Source organism: Trichechus manatus, unplaced genomic scaffold, assembly GCF_000243295.1.
Source record: "Trichechus manatus latirostris isolate Lorelei unplaced genomic scaffold, TriManLat1.0 scaffold00020, whole genome shotgun sequence".
Taxonomy (NCBI): domain Eukaryota; kingdom Metazoa; phylum Chordata; class Mammalia; order Sirenia; family Trichechidae; genus Trichechus; species Trichechus manatus.
In genome coordinates, this window is record NW_004443956.1 from 11,970,251 (window position 1) to 11,985,491 (window position 15,241).

Genomic DNA, 15,241 nt, shown 5'->3' on the forward strand with positions numbered 1-15,241 from the left:
TTCATTAGCTCAACCATCAGTTAGAGTAACTTTACACTATTATACCAATATGCTGTTTTTCCTACAGAAGTTGCCAATGAATATAAAATTGGTTGTAATTCGTTAACTGTATAAACAATTCCTCTCTACAAGACATTTGGATAAAACATTCCCCAATTGTTGCTGAGAAGCTTTACAAGTAATAACAGTTATTTGGCTTCTAGTACAAACCCAACAATTGTTACTCATCATCATGAAATTGTATTCACACACTTAAAGGCAGGCCCATCAAGGTTGCATACCTGTTCAGAACCTAACAACCTACAGGCAGACTTCTTAACATCCAAGTCTCTAGAAGGCCATGTTAGTATAATATCTGCCTCATAGGACTGCTGTCAGACTTAAACTGGAACAGTCTATGTAAAGCTCCATCTGCAGATGGGCAAATTCAGGTCCAGAGAGGTTAAGTAAACTTTCCAAGAGCAGACAGCTGGTAAGTGACAGAGCTGCATCTCACAAGCAGGTATTGTTTCCTGTCCAAGGCCCTTTCACAGTTACCAAGAATACTAACAATCGCAGAACATTTCTTAAACACCAACTATGTGCCAGGCACTGTACAAAGCACATTACATGGATCATGTCATTTAATTCTCACAATAACTTCATGATGATTCAAATAATCAGTTCACGGCAAAGGAAATAAAATGGTTCTTGGGCACATGTTAATATGCCCAGTCTCGCTTATAAGTAAAATCAAAACTACGGTGAGATCATTTTTCACTTCTTAGATTGCTAGTACCATTAATGAGGCTGGGGAAAACACAGAGCTCCAACCTTGTTAGCAAAAGTGTCAACTGATGCTGCCATGAAGGACAATTTGGCAATAACTATCAAAATTACAAACGTCCATACCTTTAACCAAGCAATGCCACATCTTGACACGTAGCCTACATACAATCTCAACCACATACAAAATGACACATGAACAATATCATTCATTGCAGCCCACCTGAAATGCCCATCAACAAAGGAACTGGTTAAATAAACAATGACTCATTTGTACAATGGAGTACTATGTAATCATCAAAAAAAATTAGGGTGCTCTTTATGAATTGATATAGAATGATCTCCAAAATACATTAGAAAATAAAAAATATAAGATGTACAACAGCTAGGATAGAGTGTCTCTGGAAAGCCCCACCAGAAACTTACAGAACATGAACACTTTTTGTGGAAAGGGACTGAGAGGACAGACAGCAGTGCTGTCCTTTGAAGGACAGTCCCTGAGGCTCGATCCCTAAGTGTTCTGTGTCTAGCCTCTGGATTAGGAGGAATTCTCGTTGCCTGAAGCAGACGATCAGAAGTAACTAAGTCTGGAAAGCTGCCATGTCTACTTAGAGTGAACTTTTCAATCAGGGTGGCGGTTTCTGCACCTAAACGGACAAGCAGGGGCCTTTGCTGAGCTTACAACACCGGCTGAATAACTTGGTTTAGCCTGTTTGATCGCCTGCTTTAGATTGTATGTGTAGCCGAATTTGGTGCAAGACTTGCTTCACGGAAGCCTGACAGTTGTTTGGGAGGAGAAATCCTCACCTATCTCAAATCTTTTCAGTGCGTTCTCTTATCTACCAAAACGAAGCCATGAGCTGTTCATTACCAAAATGGCAACATCGACCACTGGGGCAGCTCTAGCCAGCTTCTTGCCTTCAGATTTGTGCAGGTAAGAGCCAGACGCCAGTAATGTGTCCCCCAAACTGCAGGAGACGCATGTCAGATTCTTCCGAGGGCTCTTCCCATTTCCTCCACTGCAGGCCTCTGGCAGTGCTGGGACCCCTGGATTTCTATAATTCAGCAAGCATCCAGCTGGGTGAGAGGGTCAACCTCTCCTGCTGGCAAGTACCGAACTTTCTGAGTGACCTCTTGAAGCCCCCTCATTTGGCTTGAAGTAGAAGGAAATCACTATCTCTTCTTCTATGGAAGTGGAAACACCAAGTCTGCTTACATAAGTGAGGTATGCACATGCTTTCACACATGCCTTTGCTCATGCTGTTCCATCTGTCTCCTTGACTACTTCTAATTCCCCCTCCTTCAAGAATTAAGTCAAGACTCGGTTTTATTAATGTGACAAATACTAATTGAGTATCAGTCAAGCATTGCTTCTAGAATCCTAGCTGCATCTTATACAAATATATATACTTATCATTAGCACATTTATTAAAGTCAATGTAAAGTACCTACTCCCCTATTGATTTCCCCACCAGAATGTGCATCCTTTAGGGAAGAAATGTTTTTGCATAGTGCCAATACACAGCAGACATTCTTAACGTGACTGTTGAGTACAATTTGTGGATAAAAGGCATTTGCTGAACCTAACTTATTCTTACTTCTTTTGAAACAACTTGCCTTTCTCGGATTTCTTTCCCTATAGAAGTCCTTCTAATTCACATCCAAGATTGTGAAGTTGCTCTCCATAGAACTTTTAGGCCAATGGGCCCTCTGAAACCAGCCTGGCTATGAAAGCAGCTGTGATTTTGCTCCCCACACCATCTTACTGCAGTAACACCACTGCACCACGATGCCTGACTACCTCTAACTTGGCCAGGATCACAAGGAAGATGAATCCTGAAAGGCAGAGGTAAATACTATAATCTGGTGACCTTGCTTAGACTCAGTCTAAAATTCACAGTAAATAAAACAATTTAGGAGAACATAAGGGATAAGTATAGATCTTAGTTATCTAGTGCTGCTATAACAAAAACACAACAAGTGAATGGCTTTAACAAACAGAAATTATTCTCTCACAGTTAAAGAGGCTAGAAGTCCAAATTCAGAGTGCTGTGTCTAGGGGAAGGCTTTCCCTCTCTGTCAGCTCTGGGGGAAGGTCCTTGTCATCAATCTTCCCCTGCTCTAGGAGCTTCTCAGCACAGGGACCCTGGGTCCAAAGGACACATTCCGCTCCTGGTTCTTCTTGCTTTGTGGTAATGCGGTCCCTCTCCTCTCTGCTCACTTCTCTCTTATATATCTCAAAAGAGATTGACTCAAGATACAACCTAATCCTATATATTATGCCCTGCCTCATTAACATCATAAAGGTTAGGATTTATAACACATCAGATCACAAAATGGAGGACAACCACACAATACTAGAGATCATAGCCTAGCCAAGTTGACACATTTTAGGGGGACACAATTCAATCTATAATATATTAATCTACCATTTGGCCCCCCCCAAAATCCATGTCCTTGCCGCATGCAAAACAAATTCACCCCACTGTATCATCCCAAAAGTCTTAAATTGACTCTAAATCCAATTTCACCCTGAGGCAAAATCCCTCTTCATCTGTGAAATCTGGAATACAAGTTATCTGCTTCCAAAGTACAATGGTGCAACAGGCACAAGGTGGACACTTCCATTACAAATGGGAGAAAATGGAGGAAAAGAAGGAATAACCAGCACCAAGCAAGTTTAAAAAAAAAAAAAAAATCAGCAGAACACATTAGCTCTCAAGGCTTGAAAATAATCCTCTGTTCTCTGAGACCATCTAGACAGTAGCCCTGCCCTCTAGACTCTGAGTGTTAGCCACACTCTCTGGATTTTGGATGGAGGTCCCTCAACCCTGGGCTTCAGCTCCGCCTTACAGGCCCACTGGGATGGAACTTTGCTCCCTTAGCTTTAGGTGGCCCCATTCTCCTAGTCCATCTCAGTGGTGACCCCACCCTCTCGGCCCCGGTAAGCCCTGTTCTTCTTCCCCTTCGGCATGGCAGTCCTACCCCCTCAGCTTTGGGCAGCAGATCTAGCCCCATCCCGCTGGCACTCGTGAAAAGCAGCCCCACACTCTGGAATCAAGTTGGTGAAGATCTGACTCTTTGAAACCTAGGAGGCTGTGGGCCACCCTTTAAGACCCAGCAGGCCGTGGTTCTATCCTATGAGATTCCAGAGGCTGTAGCCTCACCCTCTTAAACTGAGGCAGCTCTGTTTCCCATGCTCCTTGTTTCTTCAGCTTCTGCTTCCTGGTTCCTTGGCCTCTCAGCCTCTCGGCCCCTCGGGCCAGCCCAGCCTCTGCCCTGCTTGGGCAGTGTTACAAAGCTCTTTAGCTCTACTGATATGTGCCTGGAGGCACCCTACTCCACCAGAAAACCTCGGCCAGAAGGCACTCAGCTCTCTTGCTCCTTGGCTCAGCTCCTGCACCATCTCACGCTGGTCTCCTGGTTCTGCTGCTGCTTCTGTATGTGCCATCTCAGGTGTTATAGCTCTCCTACCTTCTCAGCCCTCATTAGAATTGTCTTTGACGTCCATAATTCCACCAACAGTCTCTTCAAGGCAATCTAGGCTTTTATTATTAGGCACTTTAAAACTCTTCCAGCCTCTACCCAGTACTCAATTCCAAAACCACTTCCACATTGTAGGTAACTGTTAGAGTGGCACCCCACTCCTGGTACCAAATTCTATCTTAGTTATCTAGTGCTGCTATAACAGAAATACCACAAGTGCAACAGTTTTAGCCAACAGAAATTTATTATTTCACAGTTTAGGAGGCTAGAAGTCCAAATTCAGGGCACCAGCTCCAGAGGAAGGCTTTCTCTCTGTCAGCTCTGGGGGAAGGTCCTTGTCATCAATCTTCCCCTGCTCTAAGAGTTTCTCAGCACAGGGACCCTGGGTCCAAAGGACAAGCTCTGCTCCTGGCTCTACTGCTTGGTGGTAATGAGGTCCCTTCTCCTCTATGCTCACTTCTCTCTTTTATATCTCAAAAGAGATTGACTCAAGATACAACCTAATCCTATAGATTAAGTCCTGCCTCATTTAACATAACTGCCTCTAATCCTGCCTCATTAGCATCATACAGGTTAGGATTTACAACACATCAGATCACAGATTGGAGAACAGCCACATAATACTGGGAATCATAGCCCAGCCAAGTTGACATACATTTTGGGGCGATACAATTCAATCCCTAACAGCATCCCATCTCAATAAACAAAAAATTTAGTAAAAAAAAAATATGTGACACTATTCACAAATCTAAAGACGACACATAATCTATTTTATAATGCATGGATTCAAATTTCAATCTCATTCTAATGGGCTACTGCCACAGAGATAAGACAATTTTAAGGGAAAAATTGCACACAGAAAAAATGTATAAGTTTCCTGGTGATTCTCACTAAGGCTTAATGTACTTACTTATTGAAACAATCAAAAAAGCTCTTTGTAAAAAGATGTGATATTGGTGTCAGAAAAATAGAAGAATTGAAACTATAATGCAAAAATTTTGTTTAAAGCAGATATAGCACTTCTTATTTCTCTTATTTTGAAAAGAAGCTACATTTCACTCAGCAATAATTCTTCCCTCATTCTATCAGAGAATTTCTACAAAGGCAATATTTCAAGTAAAATCAGTTTTGAAGGATCTTCTATGAAAATGCATAATACACAAGACCCCAATTAAATTTCCAACAAAGCACTGCCATTTTGAGTAAACAAAGTCATCTCAGTAGGGTCACACTATTTGCAAGGACTGCAGCCTAGAAATTAATTACTAGCTTGACATACGTCGAAACAAATTTTTAAAAGAGCAGAATGCAGTTGTAACCACAGGTTTTATCTATTTCTTTGTATGCAAACCAGTATCCTAGAGCATGTAAATATATCCATTTATTCAGCACCTCTCAGAAAAATCAAAAAGGTTTATTGCCCCCCCTTTTTCCTGCATACAGGTGAAATCTGAGTAAACACCACATTTAGTGAATCAGAAAATTAGTAGCGAATGAAGATATGGTACAGGTGATATTTCTGAAAGGCAAAAGTCATCTTCATACAAATAACTACTTCTGAAACACTGAGACTGCCTTCAAAAGAGGCTCTTCAAAGACCTACACTAACTACACTACACAACTCTGCCGGTTGTTACCTTGCAGAAACCAAAAGCTTCAAATAATGTGTAATAGTGCTGGTGTTACACAAAAGAGGCTGTAATCTAAAAAAAGAAGACGACTGTAATCTACAGTAAAAAAATAAAATAAAATATAAAAAGCTACCTGGGAATAAAATGAGGGATTTCAAAAAATTTCCATGTTCTGCTAATTATGAGAATACTTACTTAAAACTTTTTATACATAAAAATGTTTTAGTATCAAAAGAACTCCAAATACAAAACAAAGATGCAGTGTAGATGTATGTAGGTTACTATTTGTATTTTAATAGAAAATTAAGTCCCAAACCGAAGACTTCTCTCGTATCACACATATCTATAAGTCAACTTTTTAACTTCAAAACTGCCTCTTCTGAGGCAAAGAAAAAAACACGCTTCCTGAAGTAATAAACCGAAATCACATATTGATGATAAAGCTTTGCCTTTTCAACCACAGAACTCTATAGAGGTGGAAGGCACAGAGAGATGGAGTGGCCTGCCCGGGGGCACACTGCAGAGCCAGGACTCCAGCCCAGACTGAACTCCCAGCTCATGATATTTCCCTAACTTCCTTGCCATCAGCAAGCCAAGAGCTAACTACATGATACAGGCTTCTGAGGCACTTGTCCCTTAGTGTGCTTTTTTCATTACTAATTTTTTATTAATTCTGCATATTACAGTAAGTAACTTGATATCTTACTCTTAGTAAACCAAAAAATAAAAATAAAAATAAACCAAATCTGCTGCCATGCAATCATTTCTGAATATTTCAGCTATAGCAAAAACTTAGCCACCCTAGAATAACAATGAAGCTGTGGGATGAGCTATGCCGACCACGGGGATTGCTCCTGCAGCAAACCCATTCCACTCGTTCTTTTAGAGGAAGCAAGATAGGACTAACCAGAGGTTTTTTTTTTAAAGTGATCATAATTTTTTAAAATTTTTTAAACCAGTTTCTCCAAATAAACTTCTGATAGTTCAGAAGCATAAATTTACTGAACAAAGAACATCATTCTTTTGTACTTCAATACTGGAAATTAAGTGAGTTACCTCTCTTAAAACTGTGCTTTTGTAGCCTCGATACAATCCTTGGATGCCCTGAAACAAAAAGCCAAGAGCTTAGAAAGTTATAAGAGCAGAGAAGACTTCCGAACGACATTCTGAATGAAGCAGATCCACCTATTCTAAAACTTGAGTTTTAAAACGTTCACAATTCCCACAATTCTCTGAGAGGCTAAAGGTTCTAAACTGGCCTCAGGTATGCAAATTTTCAGTCAGCTCCCTTTAAAATAGGGACATAGTAATAAAACTGACCACATATTAGTTTTAGTTGCCATTATTCAACATTTCTTCTCTTGAAAAGAACCCTTAAGATGCTTTGAAGTGAATATACTTCCCAACGCAAACGCACACAGAATGCTGATTATCCTTTCAAAGAAAAATAAAATTATATTCCATAGTTTTGATCAAAAGACATCAGAAACTCAATGATAATCTCTCAATACAATAGTGATAAATACTTCTGGACAAGACTTGATTTATCTACTAACTATCCACAAGGCTCAGCATGGACCCTCAACTGGATTATCTCATCCATACAAATAAATACTCAATGTCTCCTCACCTAGGGGACAAAGGGGCCATTAAGAGTAACTTTTCTAAAACCTAGACTCATTGAAATTTCCACGAGATTGATTCTCTTCGGGAAAAAAGGCTTCTGTAAAAACTGTAAGGGACAGCAGCTAAATGCTCCCTTGTTGTTGGGTGCCACTGAGTAGATTTCCACTCACGGCCACCCTAAGTGACAGAGTAGAACTGCCGTATAGGATTTTCTAGGCTGTAATCTTTACGAAAGGAGCCCTGGTGGCACAGTGGTTAAGTGCTTGGCTCCTCGGGAGAAAAGATCTGGCAATCCACTCCTATAAAGATCACAGTCTAGGAAACCCTACAGGGCTTTTCTACTCTGTCATACAGGGTTGCTATGAGTTGGAACTGACTCGAAGGTACACAACACCACAACAATAATCTTCACAGGAGCGGATCGTCAGGTCATTCTCCCAAGGAGACACTGGGTGAGTTTCAACCACCAACCTTTCTGTTAGCAGCTGAATGCTTAACCGTTGCGCCACCAGGCCTCCTAAATGCTCCCTAGGCACATGATACAATATTTACTATTTGACCTTTTCCATAAAAAGTTTAATTTCTGACCCAGCAAGAATGATTTTTGACCCAGAGCTTAACGCTAATCAATAAAAGAGGAACTGCATCTGATATAAATATTATGACGCTGGCCACTAATACTACTCTATTACTATCCTTCTTTTTCATGGGTCCTCAAATTCTGTAGTGATGTTTTAATACAGTATCTTTACTCTTTACATATTTACAATTTACTCCATGTCTGATTCCAAAAGAACTACAGGAAGATTTCAATAGGACACACATACAGTAACCCAAAACCTGTTGTTGTCAAGTCGATTCTGACTCATAGCGACCCTATGGGACAGAGCAGAACTGCCCCATAGGGATTCCATGGAGCGAAAAGTAAATATGAACTGCCAATCTTTTGATCAGCAGTCGAATGCTTAACCACTGCGCCACCAGGGCTCTGCATATACAGTAGTGGCACTCGATATGCATTTGTTTAGAAATTTGAAAAAGAAATAAAAATGAAAGTAAAATTCAAAAACAAAATAAGGAAAGACAAAGATAATTTAGCATAAAAAGTTATGACTGGACATTAAATCTAGCTGTAAGGACCCTTCTAAGGCTGTTGGGATGAGGCCCACAGAGTTCAGAATATCAATCTACTATAAAATATTTCTCAAAAAATAAAAGATGAGAGCTTAAAAACACATTAAAAAAAAAAAAAAAAAACAACCTCACCTCTCGATACAAGATGTTAGTAAAAATCTGAAATGTCCCTGACGAAGCAGATACCTGTGCCCTCTGTTTAACAACTTCAGAAGGAACTCGAATCAGGCAGGCAACCTAAAATGAATAAATTACATCCTAAATAAGAAATATCAGCTATAAAAATTGAATTTTTTTAATAAGCAGAAATTATAGTTAAAAAGCATAATGTATATAGGCTTAGTGCAAGACTTCAAAAGGTTTTTTAAATCTAAAACACTTGGACCCTTAGTGGACACGCATGGTTTTGCCAGCAGATCCTCCTGTTACCCTCCCACTCCACGTCTCTCCAAGCACATCCACGTCTAAGCTTCTCAATGGCAAGAAGCACGCTGACTCATTTTGAATCCCCAACACCTAGAAAAGTATCTGGTGCGTGACAGGCATTCTGAACACATCTGATGAAAGAGTGAACCAAGGGATCTTTGCTGTACTGGAAGTAATGCATGCATCAGTAGAAGCAAGGCTGATAATCAGCCAGTATCCCCAGCCTTCCCATCCTGACCCACAACGCATCCCTGTTTCAACCAGCTCCCAGTCCCAGGACCCAAGATCTCCCCAACACCCCATAACTGAGGAGTAACTCCCGGCACTCTTGGACCCTGCTCCAGCATTCCAGTTGATATCAGTTCTGACTGGTCCATACTTCACATCCCACCAGTCAATAAATAATTTTACTATACCCCGGGTACAGGCCACCTCACATGTGTACTTCCAGGCTACTGATTGTGCCTCAGTAGCCTACTCATTTTCATAAATAGGAACAATAAAGAACTGGTCAAATCAGAAGGAACTCAGCAGAAGGACAGAAGGCAGGGATGGGAAAAGGGGGCAGGTTATAGGGAGAGAAACATATAAACTGATGCTTTAAATTGTTTTAATGAAGTGCTGTATTTAAGCCTCTGCACACTAAGCAGTCTGTCAAAGACAAACTTTTTCTACAACTCATATTTCACACACCTGACTTTGGTGTTCAATTTTGTGCATATGGTTGAGATTAATTTTAAAACTTTCAGACTTAAAAACGTACATATATATATAAAAAAAAAAACCCACGTTGCCATCGAGTCGATTTTGACTCATAGCGAACCTAGAGAACAGAGCAGAACTGCTCCACAGGGTTTCCAAGGAGCAGCTGGTAGATATGAATTACCACCTTTTGGTTAACAGCCATAGCACACCATAGCTCTTAACCACCGTGCCACCAGGGCTCCAAAAACATACATATATACATATACACACATATATATACACATATACACGCATCTTAGTTTGTTGTACTGTGGTGGCTTGCGTGTTGCTGTGATACTGGAAGAACCTCAACAAGATGGACTGATATACTGGCTGCAACGATGGGCTCAAGCATAATGATTGTGAGGATGGAGAAGAAGGACCAGACAGTGCTTTTTCTGTTGTACGCAGGGTCACTATGAGTCGGAACCGACCTGATGGCACCTAACAACAACAATATGTGGTAAGAAATGCAGACAATCTTTCTTTAATGATATGTAGCAAAACAGAAGCAGCATAAAGAAATTTAACAAAACCATCTCATAAACAGGGCATGCAAACTCAGAAAGGTTTGTCCATTTTTTATCTGTATTCTCCTAATTCCTAATCAGAGGTTACTAACTAATTTGGACATTATGTAAGGGTTTATCTTTCCAACATTATGTGGCTCAAAGGCAAGGGTATGCAAACTTTTTATGTAAAAGACCTAACAGTAAATATTTTATACTTTGCAAGCCATATGGTCTCTGTCACCAATACTCAACTCTGCTGTTGTAGCACTACATGCAGCCATAGATCATAATATGTACATGAACGGTGTATGTTTCAATAAAACTTTATTTACAAAAACAGGCAGCAGCTTGCCAATCCCTGATCTAAGGTAGAAACATTAGCGAATCTTCTTTGGTATTACCTCTGGCAAGAGCAGAGTGGGCAGAGGATAGATGTAAGCATCAGTACCCTGGATACAAGGGACAAAGACACATGTGATGTGATTTTAGATGTCGTGGAGTTAACTAACATGGGCATATCACCTTTAAAGGACAGCTAAAAAGTAATGATGCTTTACATGGACATACTACAACAGATATGGTTATGATGACAAAGGACTCATTACCTGAAGTTATTTTCCTCCCAAACCTAACTTATAAAACAAGATGATCCGATTTTTATTTCTTCATTCATCAAATATTTGAATGCTTATTGTTCACAAAGATATCTGCAATTCAGGCCAAGCTATCTTTCCACCCACAGTGGGCCTTCAAGACTAGATAGACAAGGAAGCTCCATATGCCATTTAAAGGAGCTTGCAATTTATTCCATAGGCTATGGGAACAACTGAAAAAATTTAAGCAGAGGAATGATAACCTGGGATTTAGGTACCTCACTCTGGCTGTAGTACACAGAATATCTGGGGAATGGAGAGGAGGGAAAGGGAAGAAGCAAAGGGCTCCAGGAGGCAGGAGATGAGTTATGGGATTTCTACAACACTTCTCTAAAAGACGACTGGAGATGAACACAGCTCAGAACTGCTGTTGTCAGGTGCCGTCGAGTTGATTTCAACTCACTCATGTGACACAGCAGAACTGTCTCAGAGGGTTTTCTTGGCTGTAATCTTTAAGGAAGCAGATTACCAGGTCTTTCTCCCACAGATCTACTGCGTGGGTTCGAACCACCAACCTTGTGGGTTAGCAGCCAAGTGCTTAACCATTTGTGCCACCACGGCTCCAAATCTGAGAAAACGTCAAAAGTAAAAAGGAACAGGACCTGGTGACTGATAGAAAGTTAGGAGTGAAGGGAGAGAATGAGACATTCCTAAGTTTCTCCTTTGGATAATGGATATATAGTGGTGCCATGAAATGAAGTCAGGGATCAGAGGAGGGAAGAGCAGATTTGGAGGGAAAATCATAAGTTCAGACGGGGAAATTCTGAGTTGGAGAAGTCTGTGGGACATGTAAGTGGTCATGTCCAGCCATGAAATGAACATATGGCTAGAAAACAACAGGATTGGATTTTGAAGACTTAGTATGAAAAAATAATGTAGATTCTTTTCTACTGATTACATGTTGAAATGTTAACATTATGGGCATATTTGATTTAATAAAACATATTGCTAAAATTCATTCCAGCTATTTCTTTTTACCTTTTTCAATGTGGCTACTAGAAAATTTAAAGTTATGTGTGTCTTGCATTGTGTTTCTACTGGACAGTGCTGTTCTAGGGCTACTGAGATAGTTCACCATTCATTCACAGCAGCAGCTTCCAGTGGTGAAGGGGTCCAGGGTCCAGAGCCCAGTGACAGTTCAGGGAGCAGTGCCTGAGGAAGCATCCTAACCAGACTGTTCCTAAGGTGTGTGCCTGGCTATGGTTCTTGCCCTGGCCCCCCTTCCCTTTCAGTTCCCATGCCTGCTTCTCCAGTCTTCCAAGTAGTCTAATAGTCACCAAATATTGTTCTGAATCAGTAACAGAAGTAAACAGCTTTTTTGGATGCAAGTAACAGAACACCAAATAGTGGCTTAGGCAATAAACAGCACTTACTGTAATTATGTCATTTCAACAGGTAGTTGGGTGATAAACAGGTCAACATTTAGTGCAGGACCTCTACAAAGTGAACAAGAACCGGTGTTCTTTCTCTTTCTGCTTCCCAACCCTTGCTCTTATAATTTGGCTCTTGTATCTACCAGCATCACATCATCACACAACTGGGTTCAAGGAAGAAGAACAGGCCTTCTCCTTGTCTCTTTATATTAGAAAGCAAGATTTTTCAGATGCCCCTCAACAGACGTCTCCTTGCACATGACAGCCAGAGTTGTGTGACACAGCCATGCCTTGTCAGGGAAGCTGACAATATGTGGGTCTAGCACATTGTTCCCTACTCCAAGTCAGTATTTTGTCGGCAAGGAAGAAGGGGAAAGTAACTTAATAGTGTCTGTCAATCTTCCAAAAAAGAATCATTTTTGCATAGGTTAGCCAGGATCCATTTCTGTTGCAAGCAACCAAGAACCCTACTTGATATTCAGGGGGAGCCAGAAGCTCCAAGTAGAGGTTTGCAGAGTGATGGGTTAAGAGTCTCAAATAGTGTACATATGAAGGCTAATGGAGTTCATCAAAACTGTTTCAATGGACCGGTTGGGGCAGGAGACCCATTACAGTGAATTCATAAGTGATTTAGAGGTAAAGACAGCAATAGTAGACTACAATTACTGGAAGCTGGCCAAGAAGTTAGGAGAGATGGGTTTATACTTAAAAGTGACCGCAGGGTCAAGGAACAGTTAGTTGGTTTATTGGGGTTTTTTTTTTTTGTTTGTTTCTTCATTTTGTTTTGTTTGTTTGTTTTAGGATGGCAAATATTTGTACATAGGATGGGGGAAAGTGGTAACAACAAGGCAGAGGTTAACAATCGAGGAAAGAAATGGGATAATATATGAAGACCACAGAGGCTATGAAAAAGATGGTCAGGGACCGTGGCATATGCCTACACTTCTGTATCGACCTTCCTTTGCCCATGCTGCCCCTCAGTCTAGGTGCCATTCCCTGCATCTACACTGGAACTTCCCTTCAGTGCTAACTCGAGCAGGGAATGCACAGTGGCCTGGCTGTGTATATTTTTAAGATACCTCCTTTGTCGTTACCATGGGCCTTACACTTAACATCCTAAATTTCTAAAAACCTAGTTTAAATTGATACCAAGTTAACTTTAGTTTAACATACAAAAACTCTGTTCCTACACCACTTTCTCTACCCCCTTATATTGTTGTTGTCACAAATTACATCTTTATATACTGCGTGTAGGGACTAAAGATTTTAAGTGAGGGATAAAATAAAATTAAAGGGCTAATTTAAAATCTGCTTTCAGATGCTAACCTATTGGCCTTGACAAAAACCTTTATTTTTAATTTAGTAGCAATAAACACCCAAAAACTGATTAGCGTACCACTAAGGCCTACAATTTGGTATAAACCATGTTCCCTTTGATAACAAAGTGTCAAGATCCATACTTAAAAACCAGGATAGAAAATAAGGTCCACAGAAACTTACATGAACCTAACAGTGTTGCTCCCAGCATCTAAAACTCATTAAAGAAATGAAAATAAAGAAAGAAAGGAAAGAAAAGGGTACACTAACTCCTTGTATTTTTCAATTGAAGAGGTCAAGAGTGAAATATGACCCCAATATGTCAAGAAAATAGGAAATGTCTACTTTTGAAGTTTGGCATAAATATTTAGGGAACTTCATGCTTCATAACCCTCCATGTTCTTACATTAAGTTTTTATTTCTTAAAAATACAGAGGCAGAAGAAAAACTCTGAAAAGATTCTCAGATGAAAAGCAACATAACTAATCGAAGGGGTACAAAGCACCAAGCATGGCTTCCTGACTTCTGCGGCGCCTCAATTCTGGCATAAGAGAGAGGCTACAAAGTAACATCTCTATTTCCTCCACTACCTCCAGCGCTTTCCATTTGGTTTTCTATTAACTCTGATTTTTCTCAGATTTGAATCTGAGTTACAAGAGAATATTTCACTGCACAAGAACAAAAACATGTTATAGTGCTGTGGTCCTACGAAAGGAAATAAAAGTAATGTCATCTGTGGGACTCTTGGTAAATCCATTCTTTAGAGGATTCTTTCCTTACAAACCTGGGGTTCAACTGAAATTCATGACACAGGCATGGTGGCATTTTCATTAAACCCAAGAATGCTTTATATGTGAAAGTTTTATCAAAAGACATCTAAGGTCTTCCATAAAGAAAATATATGTCCTTGTCTTTTATCAACATTAAAATGCAAAGCCGGCCTCATTAGAATAAACATACCTAAAATACGATGAAACCTGACATTAAAAACTGGTTATAACAATGAAGCTGTTACCAGGATTCTTCTTTCTTTGACATAAATAAAAACTTTTCTAATAAGTTGTTAATCAATTTTTTTGCAATGGAGAGCTGAATATCTCCTTTTAGAACTTCTTAAATAACACCAAGATGCATAAGACTAAGCATTTGAAAGGGTGAAAAAATACAGCCGACTTCAGCCTCGCGTTAGGTAAAACGAGTAAATGCAGAGAGAGACAGAGAGAGAGAGAGACGCTGCTACAACCTCTGGTTCCTTCACTGTCACCGCTAATTCCATACACCGACATGCCACCTGTCAGGGTTTTACAACCTTACTTCTTTCCTCTCATTCCTAAAATGCTCTTCAAAGTCACTGGGCATTACTAATGGTACCTTATAGTGACATTTTATCTTTTTTCCAACACATTCAACATACTTTACAAAAAACTGCTTGCTTTAAGACTTCTAGGAAACTTAATCAACAACCCATAAATTCGTCTGACATTAGAAATTAATTATGTCAGTATTTTACATACATATGTGTGTGTGTGTATGTATATATATGTATACATATAAATATATATACACACACACAT

The 15,241-nt window shown here is 40.0% G+C and overlaps 1 protein-coding gene across 3 annotated transcripts in view; it reads right to left on the bottom strand.

Annotated features, from left to right (window-relative positions):
* SLC25A26 (solute carrier family 25 member 26) overlaps positions 1 to 15,241 on the bottom strand; it is a 160,031-nt gene that overhangs the window by 110,326 nt on the left and 34,464 nt on the right. For all 3 annotated transcript variants that reach the window (XM_023727941.1, XM_023727939.1, XM_023727940.1), the window contains 2 exons: positions 8,775 to 8,879; positions 6,939 to 6,986 (listed from right to left, as the gene is read on the bottom strand). In XM_023727941.1, coding sequence (XP_023583709.1) covers positions 6,939 to 6,986; positions 8,775 to 8,879 — 153 coding nt within the window. The remainder of the gene's footprint in view (positions 1 to 6,938; positions 6,987 to 8,774; positions 8,880 to 15,241) is intronic.